At 55.5% G+C, this 18,432-nt stretch overlaps 2 protein-coding genes and 1 long non-coding RNA gene across 3 annotated transcripts; 1 reads left to right on the top strand and 2 right to left on the bottom strand.

The window, feature by feature from the left end:
- Positions 1-324: 324 nt before the first annotated feature.
- On the bottom strand, positions 325-3,900 carry HOXC8 (homeobox C8). The gene is made up of 2 exons (XM_006063726.3): positions 3,399-3,900; positions 325-2,016 (listed from the first exon to the last, which is right to left on the bottom strand). Exons 1-2 carry the CDS (start codon positions 3,832-3,834, stop codon positions 1,724-1,726), a joined length of 729 nt encoding a protein of 242 aa, XP_006063788.1. The 5' UTR covers positions 3,835-3,900; the 3' UTR covers positions 325-1,723.
- A 5,824-nt stretch (positions 3,901-9,724) lies between these two features.
- Positions 9,725-12,921, bottom strand: HOXC9 (homeobox C9). Its single transcript, XM_006063725.4, has 2 exons — positions 12,384-12,921; positions 9,725-10,657 (listed from the first exon to the last, which is right to left on the bottom strand). The coding sequence occupies exons 1-2, from the start codon at positions 12,919-12,921 to the stop codon at positions 10,413-10,415; spliced, it is 783 nt and encodes a 260-aa protein (XP_006063787.1). The 3' UTR covers positions 9,725-10,412.
- A 343-nt stretch (positions 12,922-13,264) lies between these two features.
- Positions 13,265-14,078, top strand: LOC102411097. The gene is made up of 2 exons (XR_003108925.3): positions 13,265-13,403; positions 13,835-14,078. It is a non-coding gene; the product is annotated as an uncharacterized LOC102411097 (long non-coding RNA).
- The last annotated feature ends 4,354 nt before the right edge of the window (positions 14,079-18,432 follow it).

Here is an 18,432-nt window from a genome sequence, read left to right as displayed (position 1 = left end):
AAGAAGATGGATGAGTGGAGGAGAAGATGCTTTCTTCCCACTGGGACCCTGGCATCTACCAACCCACTTTGTTTGGAGCCAATGTTCTCCCAAGGGCATTCTGCTCTGCTTCCTCCTCCTCCTGTTCACCTCCCCACTTTCACCTGCCCTCCCAGCCCAGCCAGTCCTCTCAGCTCCTCCACTCCTCTCCATGTGAGTGCTCCCCAACCCCAAGTCAGATCAGTGGAGGAAACCTTTACTAGAATATTGAAAAAGGGTAAGGAGGGGAGGGGTAGAAAATGGGGTATGATGGGGAAAAATCGAGTCAGTCATTACAGCTTCAAATATTTTTTCTCCAATTTTTATTATGACTCACGTATACAATACAAAGTACTTCGACCAGAAACAGAGCTGCTGCCGGGACACAAAATCTACATTCATAGCTGGACATAAAGACGAATGACCAAAAATTATTATTATAGATATATTTTTAACGTTGTTTTTCTTTCGAGCACATTGCATAAACAGAGGATTCAAGACAGTTAACTATACATTCAGTGCAATTTAGTTCTACTCTACTGGGGTTAGAAGCACAATAAAAGCGCACAGGACCGGCGGGCTAGGCAGTCTCAGTTGTTGGGTTTTTCTTAGTGAAATAAGCAGCAACAAACGACAACAAAACTGCATTACAAATACTCTCAAAGCAGGATTTCTTCCTATAGGTAGTGATAAAATACGTTGGAGGTTTCTTTCTTTTTTTTTATTTTAAATTTTTTCTCTTTTTTTCTCCTGTATTAGGATCTTTTTAATTTCTCTTTTTTATTTTTTCAAGATTATTGCAGGTTCCCTTTAGGTAGTATGTTAAAGATTTACTATGATTATTATCAGTATTATTATTATTTTCATGATTATGGCGATTTCTGAGCGCTTATACCAGTGCAGCTCAGAGGAAGCTGGGCCCAACAACAGGAATTAGACAGCTGAAGGGGAGGAAGGCATGGGCCCGAGTGACCAAGGGATGGCTAGGTAGGATCTGAGCGGCAACTGCAGGCAGGCGCCTTTCTACCCCGTGAAAAGGGAGGGGGGAAGGGGCGACCTCGTCTCCTTCAGGTTTCCATCAGGTTCCTAGAGAAAGTCAAGGGGGTCTAAGTGGGGACCCCCAGGGAGGGAGAGGGGATATTCCTTGCTATCATTTTTAAAATATCTTTGAATATCTTCCCTTTCTTTTCCTTCCTTCCTTCACTTTTTCTGTCCTTTGGGAAAAAAAGTCCATCTAAGACACTAATCCTAGCATGAAAACAAAGCCACGAGTCTTCTTCCACATTTTGAGGGGGCTCCCCTCTAAAATAAATACCAGAGAAGCAGGGAGGTGGCAGTGTGGCAAGAAGGGGCCGGGAGAAGGGGAAAGGGGGCCAGGTCTCAGACCTTAAAATCCAGGCAAGACTAGGAAGGGTGGGGGTAGGGAGAAGTGTGTGTGTTGGGGCAACGACTGAGACAGAGACTCGGAACTTTTCGCTGTGTCTCAGTATCCCCCCTCCAGCCCCCAAACAAATAAAGGTGGGGGGAAGTCCAAAGGTAATAAAACCAGAGCTGCAAGTATCTGACAGGTAGTTAGAGTTGTGAGTGTCATTCTATTCTCTATAAAAGCAAATGACAGTCGTAAACTTCTCAATTTATCTGCTACCATAAAATGAAACTTCAAGGGAGTTGCTAAAGGAGGGGGGGGATGTCTCTCTTTTTTTGCTCAGTCCTTGTTTTCTTCCTTTTCCTCCTCTTCTTTCTCCTCTTCCTCGTTTCCTTCTTCCTCCACCTTCTCCTCATCTCGGGCTCCGGGCAGTTTATCCTTGTTGTTCTCCTTTTTCCACTTCATCCTTCGGTTCTGGAACCAGATCTTCACTTGTCTCTCAGTCAGTCCCAGGGCATGAGAGACTTCAATCCGACGCTTTCGTGTCAAATAAGGATTAAAGAGAAACTCCTTTTCTAGTTCCAAGGTCTGATACCGGCTGTAAGTTTGCCTTCCGCTGCGCCGCCCCGGAGCTGGACAGAACAGAAGCCCAGTCTGGTTATGTTTGGGTAGGGGCTTGGCTTTCCCCTGTCACTCTTCCTCCCCTGAAATCCCCCCCTCTGGTTTCCCCAGTTCCCCTCCCTCCTGCAGAAAAGGCAGAGCAGGCAAGGGCAGGAAAGTTTGGGGGATTTGTTTTGGTTTAGCTTCACCTTGGGAGGTAGGGTAGGGGTGGGGGCAGGGACTAGGATCTGTCTGGAAAGCCGGGGCTGGAAGAGGCCAAGGGAGCACTGCAGAGTCCCCCCAGGCCTGCAGTTCCAGGAAACTGGCCCTTGCAGCTTTGTTTACAAGTGCAGAGGGGCATTGGGTGAGAAGGGCTGGGGACAGAGTCTCTTTCCAAAAGGAAGGCAAAAGGGCTGGGGGTGAGGAAGTGAGGCTCTGCTCACTGCCCCTCTTCAGATCTCTCTGCCTTATGCCTTGCAAGGAGGAAAAATAATTGATCTCCTGGAATGTATCACTGCTTGGCCTGATTGCTAACTAGAGATCAGCAAATAAATCACGGGCCATCCTTGCTGGAACTTGTCGCTTTCTAGCTTCCCCTTTTACTTCGAAATTGGGCAATGAGGGGCCACCCTTGGAGGGGCTCATGACCTGAGCTGCCCTGAGGGTCTCAGAAAGACCCCACAAGCCTTTGATGGGGGGCAGCTTGGCGAGGGTCTTCTGGACGTCAGAGCCCTCTAACCTACATGGCCTCCCTCCTTTTCAGGACTCTTTCCCCCCCCCCCTCCTCTCTGACTCCCTCTCTTCTCTCCAACTGAGGGAAGTAGAGCAAAGTTGGGGTAGTGGCCCTAAAGCTAGTTCTCTCAGAGGAGGTGGTGGGTACCCCAGAGAGGCAGATCACCTGTCCTTGGGGTCCTGCCACCCCCTGACCCAGCCAGGGGAGGGAAGCAGGGGTCTTCATCCCAAGACAGCCTGGCCACTGTCCTGGACTGGGGCTCTCTGCCTTATGGAGAAACTGGCTTGTTCCAAAAGCTGATAACCTCAGGGTCCCCCGCTCCTTCCCAGCCACCTCCCCAACTTTGACTAGAGACGGTGAGAGAAAGAGACAGACAGAGAAAGAGGAGGGGAGAGAGAGAGACAGACTGACAGAGGTGGAGAAAACGTTTTTTTAACCCTTTGCACCCAGATACCACCTTTTCCCCCACTTTTACCCCAATCCCCCAAATCTCCCAGACAAACCCGGTGCCCCACCCCCAGCTGAACCTCCCAACCTCCAGAAACCCACTCAGGCCCGGGGGTGGGGCCCGAGAGAGCCCCAAGCCAGGAGGGAAAGCGAGGGCAGACAAAAAGGAGGCGAGGGAGGGGGGAAGACCCCGGAGCGCGGGAGACTAAGGGGGAAAGAGAAAAGGCTTCTCACCGTGGGGTCTCATCCATGGAAACATGAGGCTGGGAGACGAGTTTTGATTTAAGTGGCCTTGTCCTTCGCTACTGTTAGTGTTGGCGGAGGATTTACAGTCGGGATATTGCACCACGCTCGCCTCTTGCTGAGCCCCATAAAGGGACTGTCTGGGGAGCGCCTCGTAGCCATAGAATTTGGAGGCGTCTCCGTGGCAGCTCAGCGAGCACGGGTTCTGCTGGTAGCCCGAGTTGGAGATGCCCGAGGTGCCGTGGTGGAAGAAGTCTTGGACGTGGTGCGAGGCGTGCTGGAAGCCGGGCGCCGAGCCGCCGGGCCCGTACACCAGCGCATGGCTCCGGCCCACGCTCTGCGGGAAGCGGCAGTCGTAATAGGCCGGCTCCAGGGACTCGCCGCCTTTGTACTTGGAGAACAGGGGGTTGACGAAGTAGGAGCTCATGCTGGGCACATGAAAACCCGCCGCCCCCTCCCCTCTGGCTCCCGACTCCCCCGCCCGGGACCCCCGAAACTGCCCTCCCCCCGGGAGCGATCCCCAGGCCGGCCGGCTCCCCGGGGCGGCGGGCCGGGCTGGGCAGGTGGGGGGCGCCTGGGTGCCGGCGGCCGGCGGGGCGGCGCAGCTCCCGGGCTGGGCGCGGGCGGCGGCGGGCAAGCGGGCGGCGGCGGCGGCGGCGGCGGCGGCGGCGGCTCTCTTCACTGTCGGTAGGTAGAGCTCGCGCTCTCGCACTTAGCTCTTTCCTTTAACAGCCCAGGCGAATTCCTCAGACTCCCGGCGGTGGCGGCGCTTACACGCGATTCGCGTTCATCAATCCACGACATGAAGACAGGCGAGAGGGAGAGAGAGAGAGGGAGAGAGAGAGGGAGAGAGAGAGAGAGAGAAGGAAGGGAGGGATGGCGGGCGGGGGGTAGAGGGGTTCAGGGCTGGGGGGACCTGGAAGAAGGGGAGGGGAGGAAGGGGGAGGGATGGGGGTGTGGTATGTGGGGGGTGGTGGTGAGCCAGCCCCAGCTAATGGCTGGGGCCAGCTTTTCCAAGGTGCGCATTCAGATTTGAAGGTGCCTCTCCTCCCTTCTCTTTTCCTTCCTCTCAGAGAGAGAGGTACCTGAGCCAGCAGGTCAACTCAGGTTACCTCAACAGGTATAAGACCCCCGAGGGGGCTGAATGCCAACCAGAGAGAGTGGTCCCCTAACAACCAAACGTGGGTTCCCCAGGGGGTCCTTAAGTCTGGGGACTTTAGGAGGAAAAGCGCATCTTATCCCCAGACACGTCAGCCATCAGAACCCTCTTGCCCCTATCCAGCTGCCCTGTCCCCCCTAGATTCTTAAGATCCCTTGTCAGCTGGCTGTGGGTAGTGGAGAGGGCCAGAGGCAAGGACACTCCATATACCCAGTCAGGGCTGCACTGCCCCTTCAGACACCAGCTCATGCCTCAGGCAGGAAGCCCGGGCAATGGCCACGAGCTTGTTGGAGGCTCTGAGAGCAAAGCCGCTGGTGGGAACAGAGGGAGAGGGCAGCTGTGGTTCTCTGGCTTCTGGCTGGGCTGATCCAGGAGGTTGCTTCTTAGGAGACCCCCTGTATCTGGGTTGGAGGCCTCTAAAGCAGGCCTCTTACTTGTCCCCACATACCCTAACCCCATAGGAAATGCTAGTTTGGCCTGGAGGGGCCTCCTGGCTTCACCGCATCCCCCCTCCCCAACTTCCCCAGGCAGGCTGCCCAGGCCAGGATGTGGATGGGAACTGTCAACAGACACTCTTTAAATATTTACCCACACTTCTCTGGGGGGTTCCCCCATCCCCAAGACTGGGTAAATTCAAGTTAATGCTAATGGATGAAAGACCCTTATCCCATCAGCACCCTTCTCTGGCCATAAACATGTACAGTTACATGGACTGAACACAGACAGAGAGAAAAGGGAGAAAGAGAGCTGTGGACACGTGTGCTCTGTGCAGGTGAATGAAGAAGAATGATTTTTCTGGTTCTCCCCCTCCACAGTATGTGAGGGCAATGCGGGGCCATACTCAGGATCCACACATGTTGTATATGCTCTCTTCCACCACGAACAACATCAAATGCACACACACTCAATTATCAGAAAGCACCCCTGAGACTTCACAGACACTGTGCACACTTGTGCACACCCAGACATATGTGAAAATAAGACCTGATAAACACACATGCATCTTTCGCTCTTTGCATCATAAAAAAAAAAAAAAAAAAGCTACCTAATTTCCTTCCACATTCTGGAGTTTCAGGGTTGGATGAGGAAGGAGGCAGTTAGAAAATCAGATCTTTTTCTTCACTATCCATCCAGAGCCCAGCTCTAGGGATGAAGGAAGAAATGAAAGCGCAGGGGAGGATGATGCAGAGAAAATGAGTCTCCCCCTTTTGAATCTAAATAATTGCTGGGGAAATAGTCACTCTCAGCCACATTCCCAAAGGAGAACCACTGGGGCCCCAGCAAGAGATCAGGATACCCTGAATTTGGAAGAATCCACCCCCATCTGAGTGAGGTGGGGACTGCTCCAACTCTGTGACACAACACCAATAACTCTGACCCTGGAGCCACAGGAGGGGAGGTTCAGAGGGCCATGCCAGGGCTGCAGGGTCCAGGGCAGTAGGGGACATGACTGAGATTTCCTCCACTACCAGAGCACGCTGCAGCCTTGGTTCAGCCTCTGCCTTCTCTGAGCCTGCTCTGTGGGTACTAAACTGACAGACTCTGGACTCCCAGCTTCTAGGTCACTGGGGACTGTCATAAATACTTTCCTTTTTTCCTCCTGGAAAGCAGAGGCTGGGCAGGCCATATCCGCTCTGGGGCCTGCGCCTTATCTTTTAGGGGGTGAGGGGATATCTCAACATTTTATGGGCCAGCGAAAATCCTGCCATAGAGCTATCCTTCCGGGCCTTTGTGTCTTGGAATGCAACTGTCCAGAGTGTGCTGCATGCATCGCCTGCTTTGAGAGCCCACCAGTCCCCAAAGCCCCGGCTGGACTTGATTTCCCCTTTCAAAGGTCCCTCGCCTTTTCTCTCTTCAGTTCATTTGATTGATTGTTTTTTTACATATATTTGGTTGATTTCGCTCCTCAAACCTGGAAATAAAGGAACCGCAAGCAGCCATCCTTGCTGGGGCGTCTCCGTCCCTCGCCCCGAGGCCTGCACCGCCCTCCTAGGTATCGTGGATTTATGTTCGTTTGTCCGGGTCATTCTGCCTTTTCGCGTTAATTACGCGTTGCCTGCTTCGTGCTTATCTCCTCCGCAAAGCGATTATTTTCAACGCCCGCCCTTCTGAACCTCCCGAGTCTGCTGGCAGAACGAGGGCCCATCTCCTGCCGCCACTCGCGATTTATTTACACCTCGCAGGTGAGAGGATTGATTTGCTCAGAGCCAGAGGGGCCGGGTTGGGCCGGGGCACCCGGCCTTTTAGTCGCTGCTCCTCGGGGCCGGGCCTCAAATGTCAGTGCGGCCAGGCCGGCTGGGGGCACAGCCGCCGCCTCTAACATTGAGCAACAGCGCCACCTCGCGTCCACTTTCTCCAATGCAGTTCGGCCGGAAAAAAAGCCAGCAGCTAAGAGCAAGCAGGTCCCCAGGCTTGACCCAAAGGTGGGGGGGTGGGAGGAAGGAGTTTCCAAATGAATGCGCACGAGAGGGGTCCCCGGAAGGGATTCCCCCCTCCCCAGGAGCGCTGTTCTTTTGTGTTCTAAATCCTCGAAATAAACCTTGTCCAAGGTTTTATACTATATTCTCTTTTTGTCACCCTCCCTTCCCGCATTGAGACACTGTGCAAAAGGAACTGCCGCGATTTGCCCCGCAACCAGGCGCATTTCTGGCCTCGGAACACCGCGCACGCAGACACTCGCACCGAAGCTCCCGCGACCGCCTGCCCGTGGCGCGCACTCTAAACTCCTCGCTCCTCTTACCCTGCCGCCTGCTCCGTACCGCCTATTCCGCCGCCGCCTTCAGGACTTTGGGGTGGGACTCTGACTTCTCCCGGCTCTTTGCCCCCTGGTTTGTGGCCCAGCCCTCTCTCACGCGCGCTCTCTCCACCTCTCCCTCCCATCCAGTGAGGTCCTGTTCTCCGTGGGCCATAGACAAAACATTCCTATAATCCGATTTCAAAGGAAAGAGTGTCCACCTTATTTAAACCATAAAACAATTAAGCCCAGACGTCTAGCCAGCTCCGCGCTGCTGTTTTGTTCGGCCCCATTCAGAATCCAGCGCAGGGAGACAAACAGCGCCATAAAAGTGGCATTTCGGGGCCTCGGAAATGTACCTACCCTCTGCCTTCCCAAGTGGAACAACCTTTAGGGTTTTGTGATTCTGACAAAGGAGCAGAGGAGAGGTGGGAGGGGAGGATTAGGGCAGGGGGGCGTTTGCAAGCCCCTCTTTCGTCCCCAGCTTTCGTTTCTTTCCCCAGATGTGTGTCGTGTTGTTGTGGTTTGAGTTCACAAATGACAATAAATAAAAATCGAATCCAATCCTGACCTGCAGGCTGGAGGCTGAGCTGGTACTGAACCGCGGGCTGGACCGCGTGGGCCTGCTGTGGATCCCACGCTCTGGTCAGGGCCCTCCTTCCTGCCGGGAGCCAGACCGGCTCGGGAGGGCCGCAGGAAGCAGGCCGCGCTGACGGACGGACGAGGGGAGGCGACAGGGCCTTGGAGCAGGGGCGGGGTGGAGGCCCGGAAACACCGCCGAGCTCGGGCCGGGAGAGAGGCTTGAGTCCCCGCGGTCAGGACCGAGGGAGATGGGTGGGTGCCTTGTCCTCCGCGCGGGGCGCAACTGAGGCCAGGGTCCCAGAGGAGGAGCGAGGTAGCCAGAAAAATACAGGCAAAGCACCTTTCAAAAGGACCAAGAAAACAATCGCTTCTGGAATTGGGAGGTCTCTTCTTAAGCGGGAAAGAGGAGGGGTGCTTCAGCGACTGGGAAAACCAAACCGCGACTTTAAATTGTCTCCCTCAAAATATTATCAAAAACAAAACGTTCACCTCTTTCCACCTTCCTCCAGCCCCTGAAACTGGACTATTTAATAGGAGGAGCAGGTAGGAGATTCAAATGATGGGAAGGGGCTGGTCCCTACAAGTGCCTCACCAATCCTGTAAGGTGATGGCCATGGGGGGAGCTGCTTAGGAATCGGGGTCCCCAATTATTTTCTTTTACGGTGGTATTCCCCAAGTATTCAGAGCAACACCCTGCACTCTCGCCAAAATGGGCAGCCTGAGATATTAAAGAGCTATATTTCAAGCAGTCTGAGTTTAATAGTTTCCAGATTGGGGGATTTCCGAGAAAGGGGGCGCTGGGCTGAAGCATACCCAGCAGTTTGAGTCTGCTTCTGATTAACAGATGAAAACTGCTGGTTCTGGGGAAGGCTCTCAGGGTGCTAGGCAGTCGACCATCCCCACTGGGCTGTTGTTACACACACATATCCCCAAATCTTTGCCCCTGGGGTCCCACAGCCACCAGAGAACACCCCACTTCTGGCTAATCCCTGCCCAGCTTCCTTTGGTCCTAGCCTAGGGATCTCTTGAAATGCTGCGGTTGCTCAGCATAACCACTGTCACCCCCAGATCAACATTCAAACTTCACCCCCAGATCAACATTCAAATTAAGCACCAGAGAGATAGGTTGAATAGAAAAGAGAGAACTAGGAGATGGAGAGAGGAACTGAGAATACACTGAGAAATAGAAACTAAATCTAATCTTGATTGCATTGGTTTTGCCATCTTTCTTCTCTCCCCCTTCTTTCCTCCCTTTTCTTTCTTCCCTCTCTACTCTCTCCCCCTGCTCTCTCTCTGCATCTTCTTTCACTCTCAATGTCCACTGCCTGTCCAGTTCCCTGAGGCCTGCAGGGCCTTCCTCTTCACCCTTCACCGCACACCCTCCTTAGCAGCCTCCCCCCCACCAAGACACCCCTCAAAGCACCGATGCAGCCAGGCAAGAATCCAGCCCCGGCCTGCACCCAGCACGCAACCTTCATCTTTACCTATCTCTTCCCTCCGATCTCATGTACTCATAAATTATTACAATTAATTACAGCCAAGGAAAACCATTCATGCCATACCCCCACCCCCAGGGACTCCATCGAGCTACCAGGAGACTCACAGGCAGCCAGCCAGGGAAGGCACAGGCGGCACCCGGGCCTCAGCAGCCTCCACCACAACCCGGGAGCCTCTTAGCCCCATCACACCCTGCCTGGGGAGGAGTGGCGGGCACTTGCCCTTCCGAAGTAGGGGGAGACCCTTGCCTGGCTCCCACCTCCCCTAAAGGATCTAAGCACTTGCCTCCTCCACGTCAGAAGCCTGGGAGCGACAAGGAGGAGAAATAATGAGAACTGGATGCAGTTGGGTTTCTGGTTTTTTAAGTGACTTCGATATATTAACACAGAGCTGTTCTACCATAACAAACAGAAGCACGTTACAGACCGACTCTGAGGATGAGAGGAGACACTGCTATGTACATGCCAGAGGCGCCGGCCTGCGCCACTGGACCCAGCCTGCGGCATGGTCCCCGGCCCTCGCCTTTTCGCTCCTGGGCTGGGAAGCATACTTGTGTATGTTGTATGTGTGCGCGTGTGTGTGTTTGTACAAAATCTGCACACAGAGCACCCCAGGCCTGGGGAGTGATGGCCCGGACCAAATACAATACATGAAAAAAAATAGAAATATAGCGATTCAAGTACTGGCTTCTCTGAAGAAAGAAGAAAAAAAAAATCACATTTGTGTGTGTCATTTATTTCAGTTGCGCTGGGAGAAGAGAACGCGGTTTCTCTCCCCGCCTCCTCCTCCTCCTCGCTGGGTAGAACTAACTCTAAAACACCAATTTCTCAACACTGAACCCTCCCAAATTGCAAGAGTTTTCCTTTTCCCCTTCCCTTTTTTTTTTCCTTTTTAAGCCGATTGGCTTTTCTCTATCTTGCTCTTTCCTTTTTTCTTTCAGTGCTGTCTCCCGCCTGGGCTGGGGTATTTTGTGGGTTTTTTGTTTTGTTTTGTTTTTCCCTTGGCTGTGCGAGGCAGCAGGCTGGGGCAGGGTTTAGGATTGCTCCTTGTCGGTTTTCTCTTTATTCATCTTTTTCATCTTCATCCTCCGATTCTGAAACCAGATTTTGACCTGCCGCTCGGTGAGGTTGAGAACCCGGGCCACCTCGTACCGACGGTCCCTGGTTAAATACATATTGAAGAGAAACTCCTTCTCCAGTTCCAGCGTCTGGTACTTGGTGTACGGGCAGCGCTTCTTCCTCGTGGAACGGGCGTGAATCCAGTTGGCCACGGGGTTGCCTGGAGGGCCAAACACAGGCAGGGGTCAGTGGAGCCCCCTTCCAGCCTAGGACCCCTGCCACCCCATCCTCAGGCTCAGCCTGGCTCCCCAAACCCAATAATTGAACCTGAATTTGGACACGTTTTGCTTTAGGAATTCCACCCCCCTTACTGCTTTTGCGGTCTCCCCCCTCCCTATCTTTCCCCTCCTCAGTTTCCAGCACCTAAAACTATAGGAAATCGAAGCTATCAAAGCCTCTACAGTCTGGTCCTCCTCAGCTTCAAGAGTAGTAATTCGAGAATATCCTCATAAAAAGTCCAAATTCCCAACCGTTTCATAGGCCCATAAACGCTTCTCTCTCTTGTTTTTTATTTTTATAGCGAGGTCTCTCTCCTCCCCACTTCCCTCCTCCTCTGCCCCCTCCCATCCTCCCAGCCCACGACCAAGTCCTGAAATTTCAGCAGTTCTATTTCCTGACCCTGAGAGTCCCCAAGCCCCTCAGTATCCTCTCCAGAGCCCCATCTCCGCTCTCGGAATTCAACCCTGCTGAGGCGAATTCTCAGGGTGATGCTGGGATGGGAAAAGCCTTTCTCCTCTCCCCAGGGAGCTGCTGGCCTTGGGGACAGGCTCCCCTATATCTTAGCTTCCCTCTTTGGCTTCCAGTGCCCCCTCCTCCTGCCAGCCCCAGGACAGGCTCTGCAGGAGCCAAGCCTCCAATTTCAGGTTTATGGGAGTAGCTGAGGGCAAGGAGGGAAGCCTTCAGAGGGGTATAATTAGGCCCTGGCCCCTGATGGGGCTGCAGGAAATCCTTTCCTGCAGCCCCCTCCTGGGTCTCCCCCAGACATTTCCTCACACCCAGGGGCTGCACCCCCTCCTCCTGCTGTTTCCCCTTCTATCCTCTTTCTGGCCCTGCAGCTCTCACCTGTCCCCCCTCCAAAAAAAAAAAAAAAAAAAACCTACCCTTGCCTTTCTCTGCAATACTCAGAAGGCTCCCCTTTCCCTGATTGGAGTGTGTGTGTGTGTGTGTGTGTGTGTGTGTGTGCAATTCTCTAATCTGGGGAGATGCTTCTCCCCACTCCTTATCCCTGACCCCCATTCCCACCCCTCTCTCCTGCAGAGCCTCAGAAGAGGGCTCTCAAGTTTAAGGAGACTGGGATCCCTCTTCTCTCCCTCAACTCTGGAAGTCCTGATCCCTCCAAGTTCCCAGGCTGAGAAAGCCCTCAGACCTCTCATCCAGGGTTCCTGGGGGAGAAGCCCATGGACCTTCTGTTTTATGAATCTCTAGTGGGGTGAGGACCCCCACACTGCCTGGGAGGTAGGGGTGGCTTTTCTCCTTGGGGTTATTTCCTCTCTATCCCCAGTGTCCTCCTCATCTCTCCCCCATCTCATCCCAAACCATAAAATGAACCTCGCCCCCACCCTATCCCCTGGCCCTGTCTGCATTTCTCCGAAAGTAGTGACTGAGCCAAAAAGCCTGGGCTGGGGGTGTGGGGGCGGGGGTCTCATCAAAGCCAGCTCCTGGGAGAGGAGCCCCCCTCAGCCTTCTCCCAACCTGGCTCCCTGGGCCCCCTTCTCAGACCTTCCTGCCCCTGAAAGCTCCCCAAGGTAATTCGCTTTTATTGAGTCCTCGCCCTCACCCCTCTCCCGCGCTCCCTGCGCCGCTCCGAGGGGCTGTAATCCGCTCCCCCCGCCTGGCCTCCCCTCCCCTCCCGCGCGGGTTGTAAAGGAAAATTGCTCCCAACTTACTGGGGTCCAGGTCGGCCTTCTCCTCTTTGTGCTTGCTGCCGGCGAGGGCGTCCGCCTCGGGCGAGGGCAGGGTCTGCGGGGCGCGGTCGCGCAGCTCCCCGGGCGAGCCGTACATGTAGTCCGGGTAGCTGCGGCCGTCGCCCGGGCCGCAGTCGGCGCGGCGCCCGGGGTAGGCGTCCGGCTTGAGGGCGTAGTGACGGCCCCCGGCAGGGAAGCTGGGGAAGGAGACGGCGCCGGACAGCGGCTCGAGCCAAGTCCGCATGTAGCGCGTGTCGGCGCCGAGGTGGGGCTGGGGGCCGTACGGGTGGTAGACCACGGACGACTGCGAGGGCACGGGCGCCCACGACGTGCTGAACACTGCCGGCTTGGGCGCGAAGCTACAGGACGGAAAATCGCTACAGTCCGGCACCAAACCGCTGGGTCTGGCGGCGGCGGGGTGAGCCCCTGTGGCCGGAAACCTGGACGCTAGGAGGTCTTCATTGTCGTGAGAGATGAGCGAGTCCACGTAATAGTTACTGATGGGCCCCGTCGCCGACATCGTAACAGGGTTTTACATACATAAGATTATTGTATGAACTGTATATGTACTTTTTATCTGCTCACAGAACAATCAAGGCAGGTAATTATTTTTCCAGCCTTTTCCCCGCAGCTCATTGGCTCCCCGGCCCCCACGTGATCGTATTTACCCAAAAATACGGCGCGGATCAATGCGCAGGGGCTTTTTTTCCTGGCTTTTTTTTTTTCTCTTCTCCCACCCCCTTCTCTCTGCTGATCCCCGCGACCTGCGTTTTCCTGGGGGTCCGCAACTCTGGACCCAAGGACCCGCCGCCCCCTAAGGACAACTCGCATCTCAGCACAGAAGCCCCTGCCCGTGTCCACCCATAAGCAGATGGCCTCCGCCCCCACCCCCGGGAGGATTTCTTAATGGGGTGCCAATGCCAGTCCCCGAAGCCAGGGTTCCCGGACCCTCGGGGCTGAGCTGGGCGCTGGAGCCCCGCAGGGGCAGAGAGGCCGGCCGAGGTAGGTGGAGGAACTATTTCTTGACGTAATCCGTCTCTGTCGGCCCCGACGCTCCCGCAGTCTCTGCGCGAGCCGAGATCAGCAATTGTCAGTTCGGAACGTGGCTTTTAAAAATGCGTTTTTAAATAGTATGTATGTATGTATTTCTTTCTGGAGCAGCAGCAGCGAGGGAGGGAGAGTGGGAGGGGACTGGGGAAGCTGGGGTGGAGGGAGGGAAGGAGGGAAAGGGGAGCGTCCTTCTGCCACTGGCCAACTCAGCCCCCCAAATCCTGGGCAGGGGAAGCTTGGGGAAGGTGGCCCAAGGCTGGGAGGGGTAGGACCTCGGGAACTTGTACACCTCTGTCACCAGAAGTCCTCTCTTTGCTTTGGCACAGATATGCAAACGTCTTTATTTTAAATTTATTGTCTGTATCTTTATCTTTCTTTGCCAGCCTGAAGAAGTGGAGAAGAGATCTACACAACTTCAGTGGGGTGTCCCCGTCCCGTCTTCCTGTTCGCCCTCTTTTGCCCTCAACTCCATCTCTGAGACATCCTACCCTCCCCCCAAAAAAGAAGTCACTACCGGGGCTCTGTCTACAGAGAGCCAGGGTGAGAGCGGGCAAGGCGAGAGAACGACCTCGGTCGTGGGCAAGTAGCTTGTTTTTACGTCCTTCAATAAAATTTTTATGAGGATCATTTGATTGTTCATAAATGTGTCTTTCATTAAATAAAATTGTAGGCTGTTTTTGGAACGAAAAAAAGCTATGAAGGAATGGGAGAAAGCAATTTCTTTGGAGTCAGACACAGGAATTCTGGAGGGGGCAGTGTGATGGCAGGGAAGATCACACAACTTGGATTCCTTCCCCCTCAGTAAGTTGGTTGTTACCCTCCTCTTTGAATTTGGGGTTCATTCATTGCCCAGCCCTCTGCTTTTCATCAAACTGTCCCATGGTGGTTTAGCAAAGGTGGGCAAAGGCAAGCAGGAAATTCTCAGTGTGGGTGCAAGAGAGGGGCAGGGAAGTTGGTGGGGTTGGGGGAGAAGAACAGGTGATATCCCCAGAGACACAGGCGTTCTAGTCAGGGCAGAGTGAATTTGAAGGAGGGGTGCAATTTCAGGGTCAGCAGGGAATAGTCCAGTTTGCGCCAAGGGAAACAGGCAGGAGCTGAGGCTAAGACACAGGCTCTGAGGCAGCAGGGAAGGACAAGGTTTCTCAGACTGGAGATGCCTGCTCTTCTTTCCCATTCCTGTCCTCAGGATGGGACCAAACACCAGGGGTGGGGGGGGGGGGCGGAGGCTGCTTTTTTCTTGCATCTCTGTCAACCTGTCTCCTCTAAGGAGGAGAAGGGCTAGAGAGAGGTGTTCCAGAGACTAGTGTGTGTGTTTGGGAGAAGGGGGGTGAGGAAAGTTGAGGGGGAAGGGTCTGTCTGCAGCCCGCAGCACTGACCCCAGCCTGCCAGGCCCCCACCCCAGTCCCTGCTCCTCCCCTTCTCGGGTTCTCTCCTTTTCGGTCTAGCGGGGCTGGGATTTCGACGCATGGGGGGGACATGAGAAGTACCCGGCTGGGGAGAGGCGACCCGGGGCCTCAGCCTCTTCACCCTCAGCTCTGATTATCTTCTCCTCACCGCCCCCCGCCCCCTGACTGGACTGGTTTTGGAAAAGTCAAATTACAGCAAGAAACAGAGTATCTCTTTGGCCTTGATGGAGCTGGGTTAGCTGTCAATCAAAAATTCTCCCTCACTAGTTCAAGGAAAAGACTGCAGGTTACAGTCCCCCTGCCTAGGCTTCCTCCAAATTCCCAGCGCCATCTGCACCTCCCCCCCAGCCCTGGCGGCAGGGAACCCTGCCTGGTTCTTGGGTGGCTGCTGGCAATGCTGAGCAGAGCCGCGGAGCGTTCAGAGGGCCCGGGGCCAGACTGTGACCAAGAGGACATCAGGGGACAGAGCCTGAGAGAGACTGAGCCCGAGACAGCCTGAGACAGCAAGACTGAAGCACGGCGCCAGGTCCCCAGAGAGAAAGGGAGGAAGGAAGGAGGGAAAGAAAGAAGAAAACGGATTAGAATAAAAGAAAGAGGGAAGAAAGAAAAGAGGGGAGGCAGGATGAAAGAGAGGGAAGAGCAAGGAAAGGAAGGCATGCAGAGAGAGTCAGAGGAAAGGCGGCGACAGGCAGGCAGGACGGGGCAGGGCGCGGGCTGACCGAGCAGCCGTGGCATTGTGCAACCCGCTGGCTGGCCGGGCCTTTGCCGCGGGACTGGCTCTGGGCGCGGCGGCCACTTCTGTCCGGACACAAAGGAGGAAGAGGCCTCCTCTCCTGCCCCTCCCGGGCGACCTGCTGGGGTGGGGACACCAGGCCTCCAGGATATAGAACCCTATCTCGGCCCAGGCAGCTACCCAGGCAGCTGGGAGCTGAGCCACGCTCTCAATCAAGGAGCAAAGAAGACAGGATGAAGGAGAAGGTTTCAAGCCCGCCGGCTCCTCCTTTTCGTCTTCGCCAGGGGACAGGGCCCATCTACCCCTACCTCAGTCTTCCTAGAAGGAAGCTGCCCCCCAAAGCCCCTCTCCTATGGCCTTCTACTATTTGGGAAAGCCCCCCAGACACAGTGGCTGTAAACAGATGCCCCTTTCTCTCCTACCCAGCTTGGCCACCACCTTCATTTCAACTCTTGAGCAGCCTGCCCACCCAGCAGAGGCAGCAGCAGTGGGGCAGCCAAGATCACCAGGCCCACGCTCTCTGCTGCCATCAAATTCCCTGTGAAACTGAGGGGAGGTTGTCGCCTTCGTTTCAGAGCATGAATTCAGACCCTCCCCACTCAGGCACAGACACAGCTGTGGATCTGGAAGCAGGCCTCACCCACAGCCTCCTCCCCACCAACACCCCATTTTGCCTGGGCCTTGCTAAGAGAGGCAGCCTGGGGGAGGAGGGCTGGAAGAGGCTGAGAATCCCTGAGTTCACCAGGCCACCAGGCCATCCCTTGGGTTCCACAACTACATGTGGACGGTACCCCCATCCTCTGCATTTGGAGGTGGGGTGGCAAGTCAGAGCTCTGAAGCAGACCCTAGGGCTCTCCCCAAATCCAGACCTGGAGGGCACCAAGGATGTGGGAGCACCAAGAAGGAGGGGTTTGTCTTCCCAGGTTCAGTTACGCCTGCCAGGTTCCCAGACTCCCTCTCACCCCCACCACTCCCCTCAATTTTCCTTATCACCGATGGGGAGCCCGAGGGACTGGAGGCCACTGGGAGTCCCTGTTGGGAGATGGGAGGACTCCAGCTTTAGCTAGCAGCTGTGCATTCACTGTGGTTCTTAGAGCTCTCTTCTGACCCCCAAAGACGGCACTGGGCAGAGGAGAGCCCCCTCAGGGGGAGGAGCACCCTGACTACATCACCTCAGACCTGGACAGCTGGGATCACAATCAAGCTAGCACCACCGTGGGCAGGACAGACAGACAGAAAGACAGGTTAGACTGATCCCCTCCCCTGGCCCTGCACCTCCCTTTTAGTGATTTAAATTCCCTCCGGTTCAATCCACACCGTCAAGTTCGGATTATATTTAAAACAGGCTTTCTCCCGGTCCCCCAGCGGGTCATTCCCGCAGCCGCAGGCAGGGCGCCCGCTCCAGGCTCGTCAGCACCCGCCTGCGCGGAGGAGGCCCTGCGTGCTCCATTTGCTTTCGTTTTCCTTCTCCCCCTGAAATGGGCTCAGTTCACCTCTCCGCTGCCCTCTCCTCCTCCCCGCCCCTCCTCGGTTCCCCACTCCTTTCCCCCCTTTTCTCTCCTGATCCCTCTTTGTTGGGAAAAACACACCCACACACACAACTCCTCCTAGCTCAGGCCTGCGCTGGAAGCAGAAACTGAATTCTCCTGGCCCGCCGCGAGGAGACCAGCGTCTTGCCCCCACCCCAGGTGGGTATCCGGGATCCCTACACACCAGGAGTCCAGCCGCTAAGCCCAGCAGGAGTGAAACCCCCAAGGCCTGTGAACGTGGCCCTCTCAACGCCACGGCCTACATTCCCTCCGGCCCCCTGCCCTGCGCCCCGCAGCAAACGGGGCTATTTCCGCTCCCCCAACCCGATCTGGTTTCCCAGCCTGGGGAGTGGCTGGAGGGGGAGCGGCCCCAGAGCTAGGGGTGCTTTCCGCCCGGAGCCCCCCGTGGTACTGGGCGCCTGGTTACCTGATCTTTGTGTGATGTATGTGTCGCAAGGAAATTTGCAGTGACTTTGGATCCCAGACTGAGGAAGCGGAGGTGGCGAAAGGAGAGACAATACGGGTCCGAAGTACAATTAAGGAGCCAGAGCCGCTAGTCTCTTCCCCCGCCCTCCCTGCCAGACTAGGAGCTGTCTGGCCTCAAACCTCAGGGCAACCCGCGAACCTGGAGCCGGAAACTCAGCCCATGGCGGAGGGAACCAGAGGTTCTGGCGTCCAAAAAGCAGGAGGAAAGCGCCCTCCAACTTGGGGGCCCAGCCACTAGCCCCACTGAGTCGCCGAGAATCCAATGAATGAAAGTGCACATTCCGACGAATTTTTCCCCGATTTTTTTCAGCCTTTGGCTGGACAGCCTAGGGTTTAGGACGTCTCAGACGGACAGACAGACAGACAGGCAAACCGCATCTCCAGAGGCAGGCAGACTCACAACATGAGTGTGAGTCTGAAATCAAATGCAGGTTCAACATTCCCCAGGCCTCTCTGCCAGGCCGGGCGGGCGCCGATCTCCCTACCTTCTCTCCCCTCCAGGGCGTCCGGCAGAGACCCGGAAGACTCGGTCTCTCTGGCTTGGTCCAATCCCGCCTCGGGAAGCGCCTTCGTTACCTGCTCCTCGGCTCCCCACGGCCACAGATGCAGGGCAGCCGCCTCCGCCGGGGGAGGGAAGCCCCGGCCACCGCAGCCGCCGCTGCCCGCCCTCCTTCCCTCCCTCCCTCTTCCTCGCCCTCCCTCCCTCTCTCCCTCCCTCGCGCGCCGCTGCTCGCGGGGCCCTCCCGCGGGCAACCTGTTCTGGACCAAATCCAGGTATCTCCGAAAGAGACAAAAAAGAAAGGACCTCTGATGTAGAAAAGAAAAAA

This window comes from Bubalus bubalis, chromosome 4 (genome assembly GCF_019923935.1).
Source record: "Bubalus bubalis isolate 160015118507 breed Murrah chromosome 4, NDDB_SH_1, whole genome shotgun sequence".
In the NCBI taxonomy this organism is placed as follows: Eukaryota; Metazoa; Chordata; class Mammalia; order Artiodactyla; family Bovidae; genus Bubalus; species Bubalus bubalis.
This window is presented reverse-complemented; position numbering and strand designations above follow the sequence as displayed.

Excerpts from the sequence above, each read along its gene's own strand:
- HOXC8 (XM_006063726.3), bottom strand. The coding sequence starts at position 3,834 with ATGAGCTCCTACTTCGTCAACCCCCTGTTCTCCAAGTACAAAGGCGGC. Across the intron at positions 2,017-3,398 it reads TCCATGGATGAGACCCCACG|CTCCGGGGCGGCGCAGCGGA; the intron begins GTGAGAAGCCTT and ends TGTTCTGTCCAG.
- HOXC9 (XM_006063725.4), bottom strand. The coding sequence starts at position 12,921 with ATGTCGGCGACGGGGCCCATCAGTAACTATTACGTGGACTCGCTCATC. Across the intron at positions 10,658-12,383 it reads GAAGGCCGACCTGGACCCCA|GCAACCCCGTGGCCAACTGG; the intron begins GTAAGTTGGGAG and ends TTGGCCCTCCAG.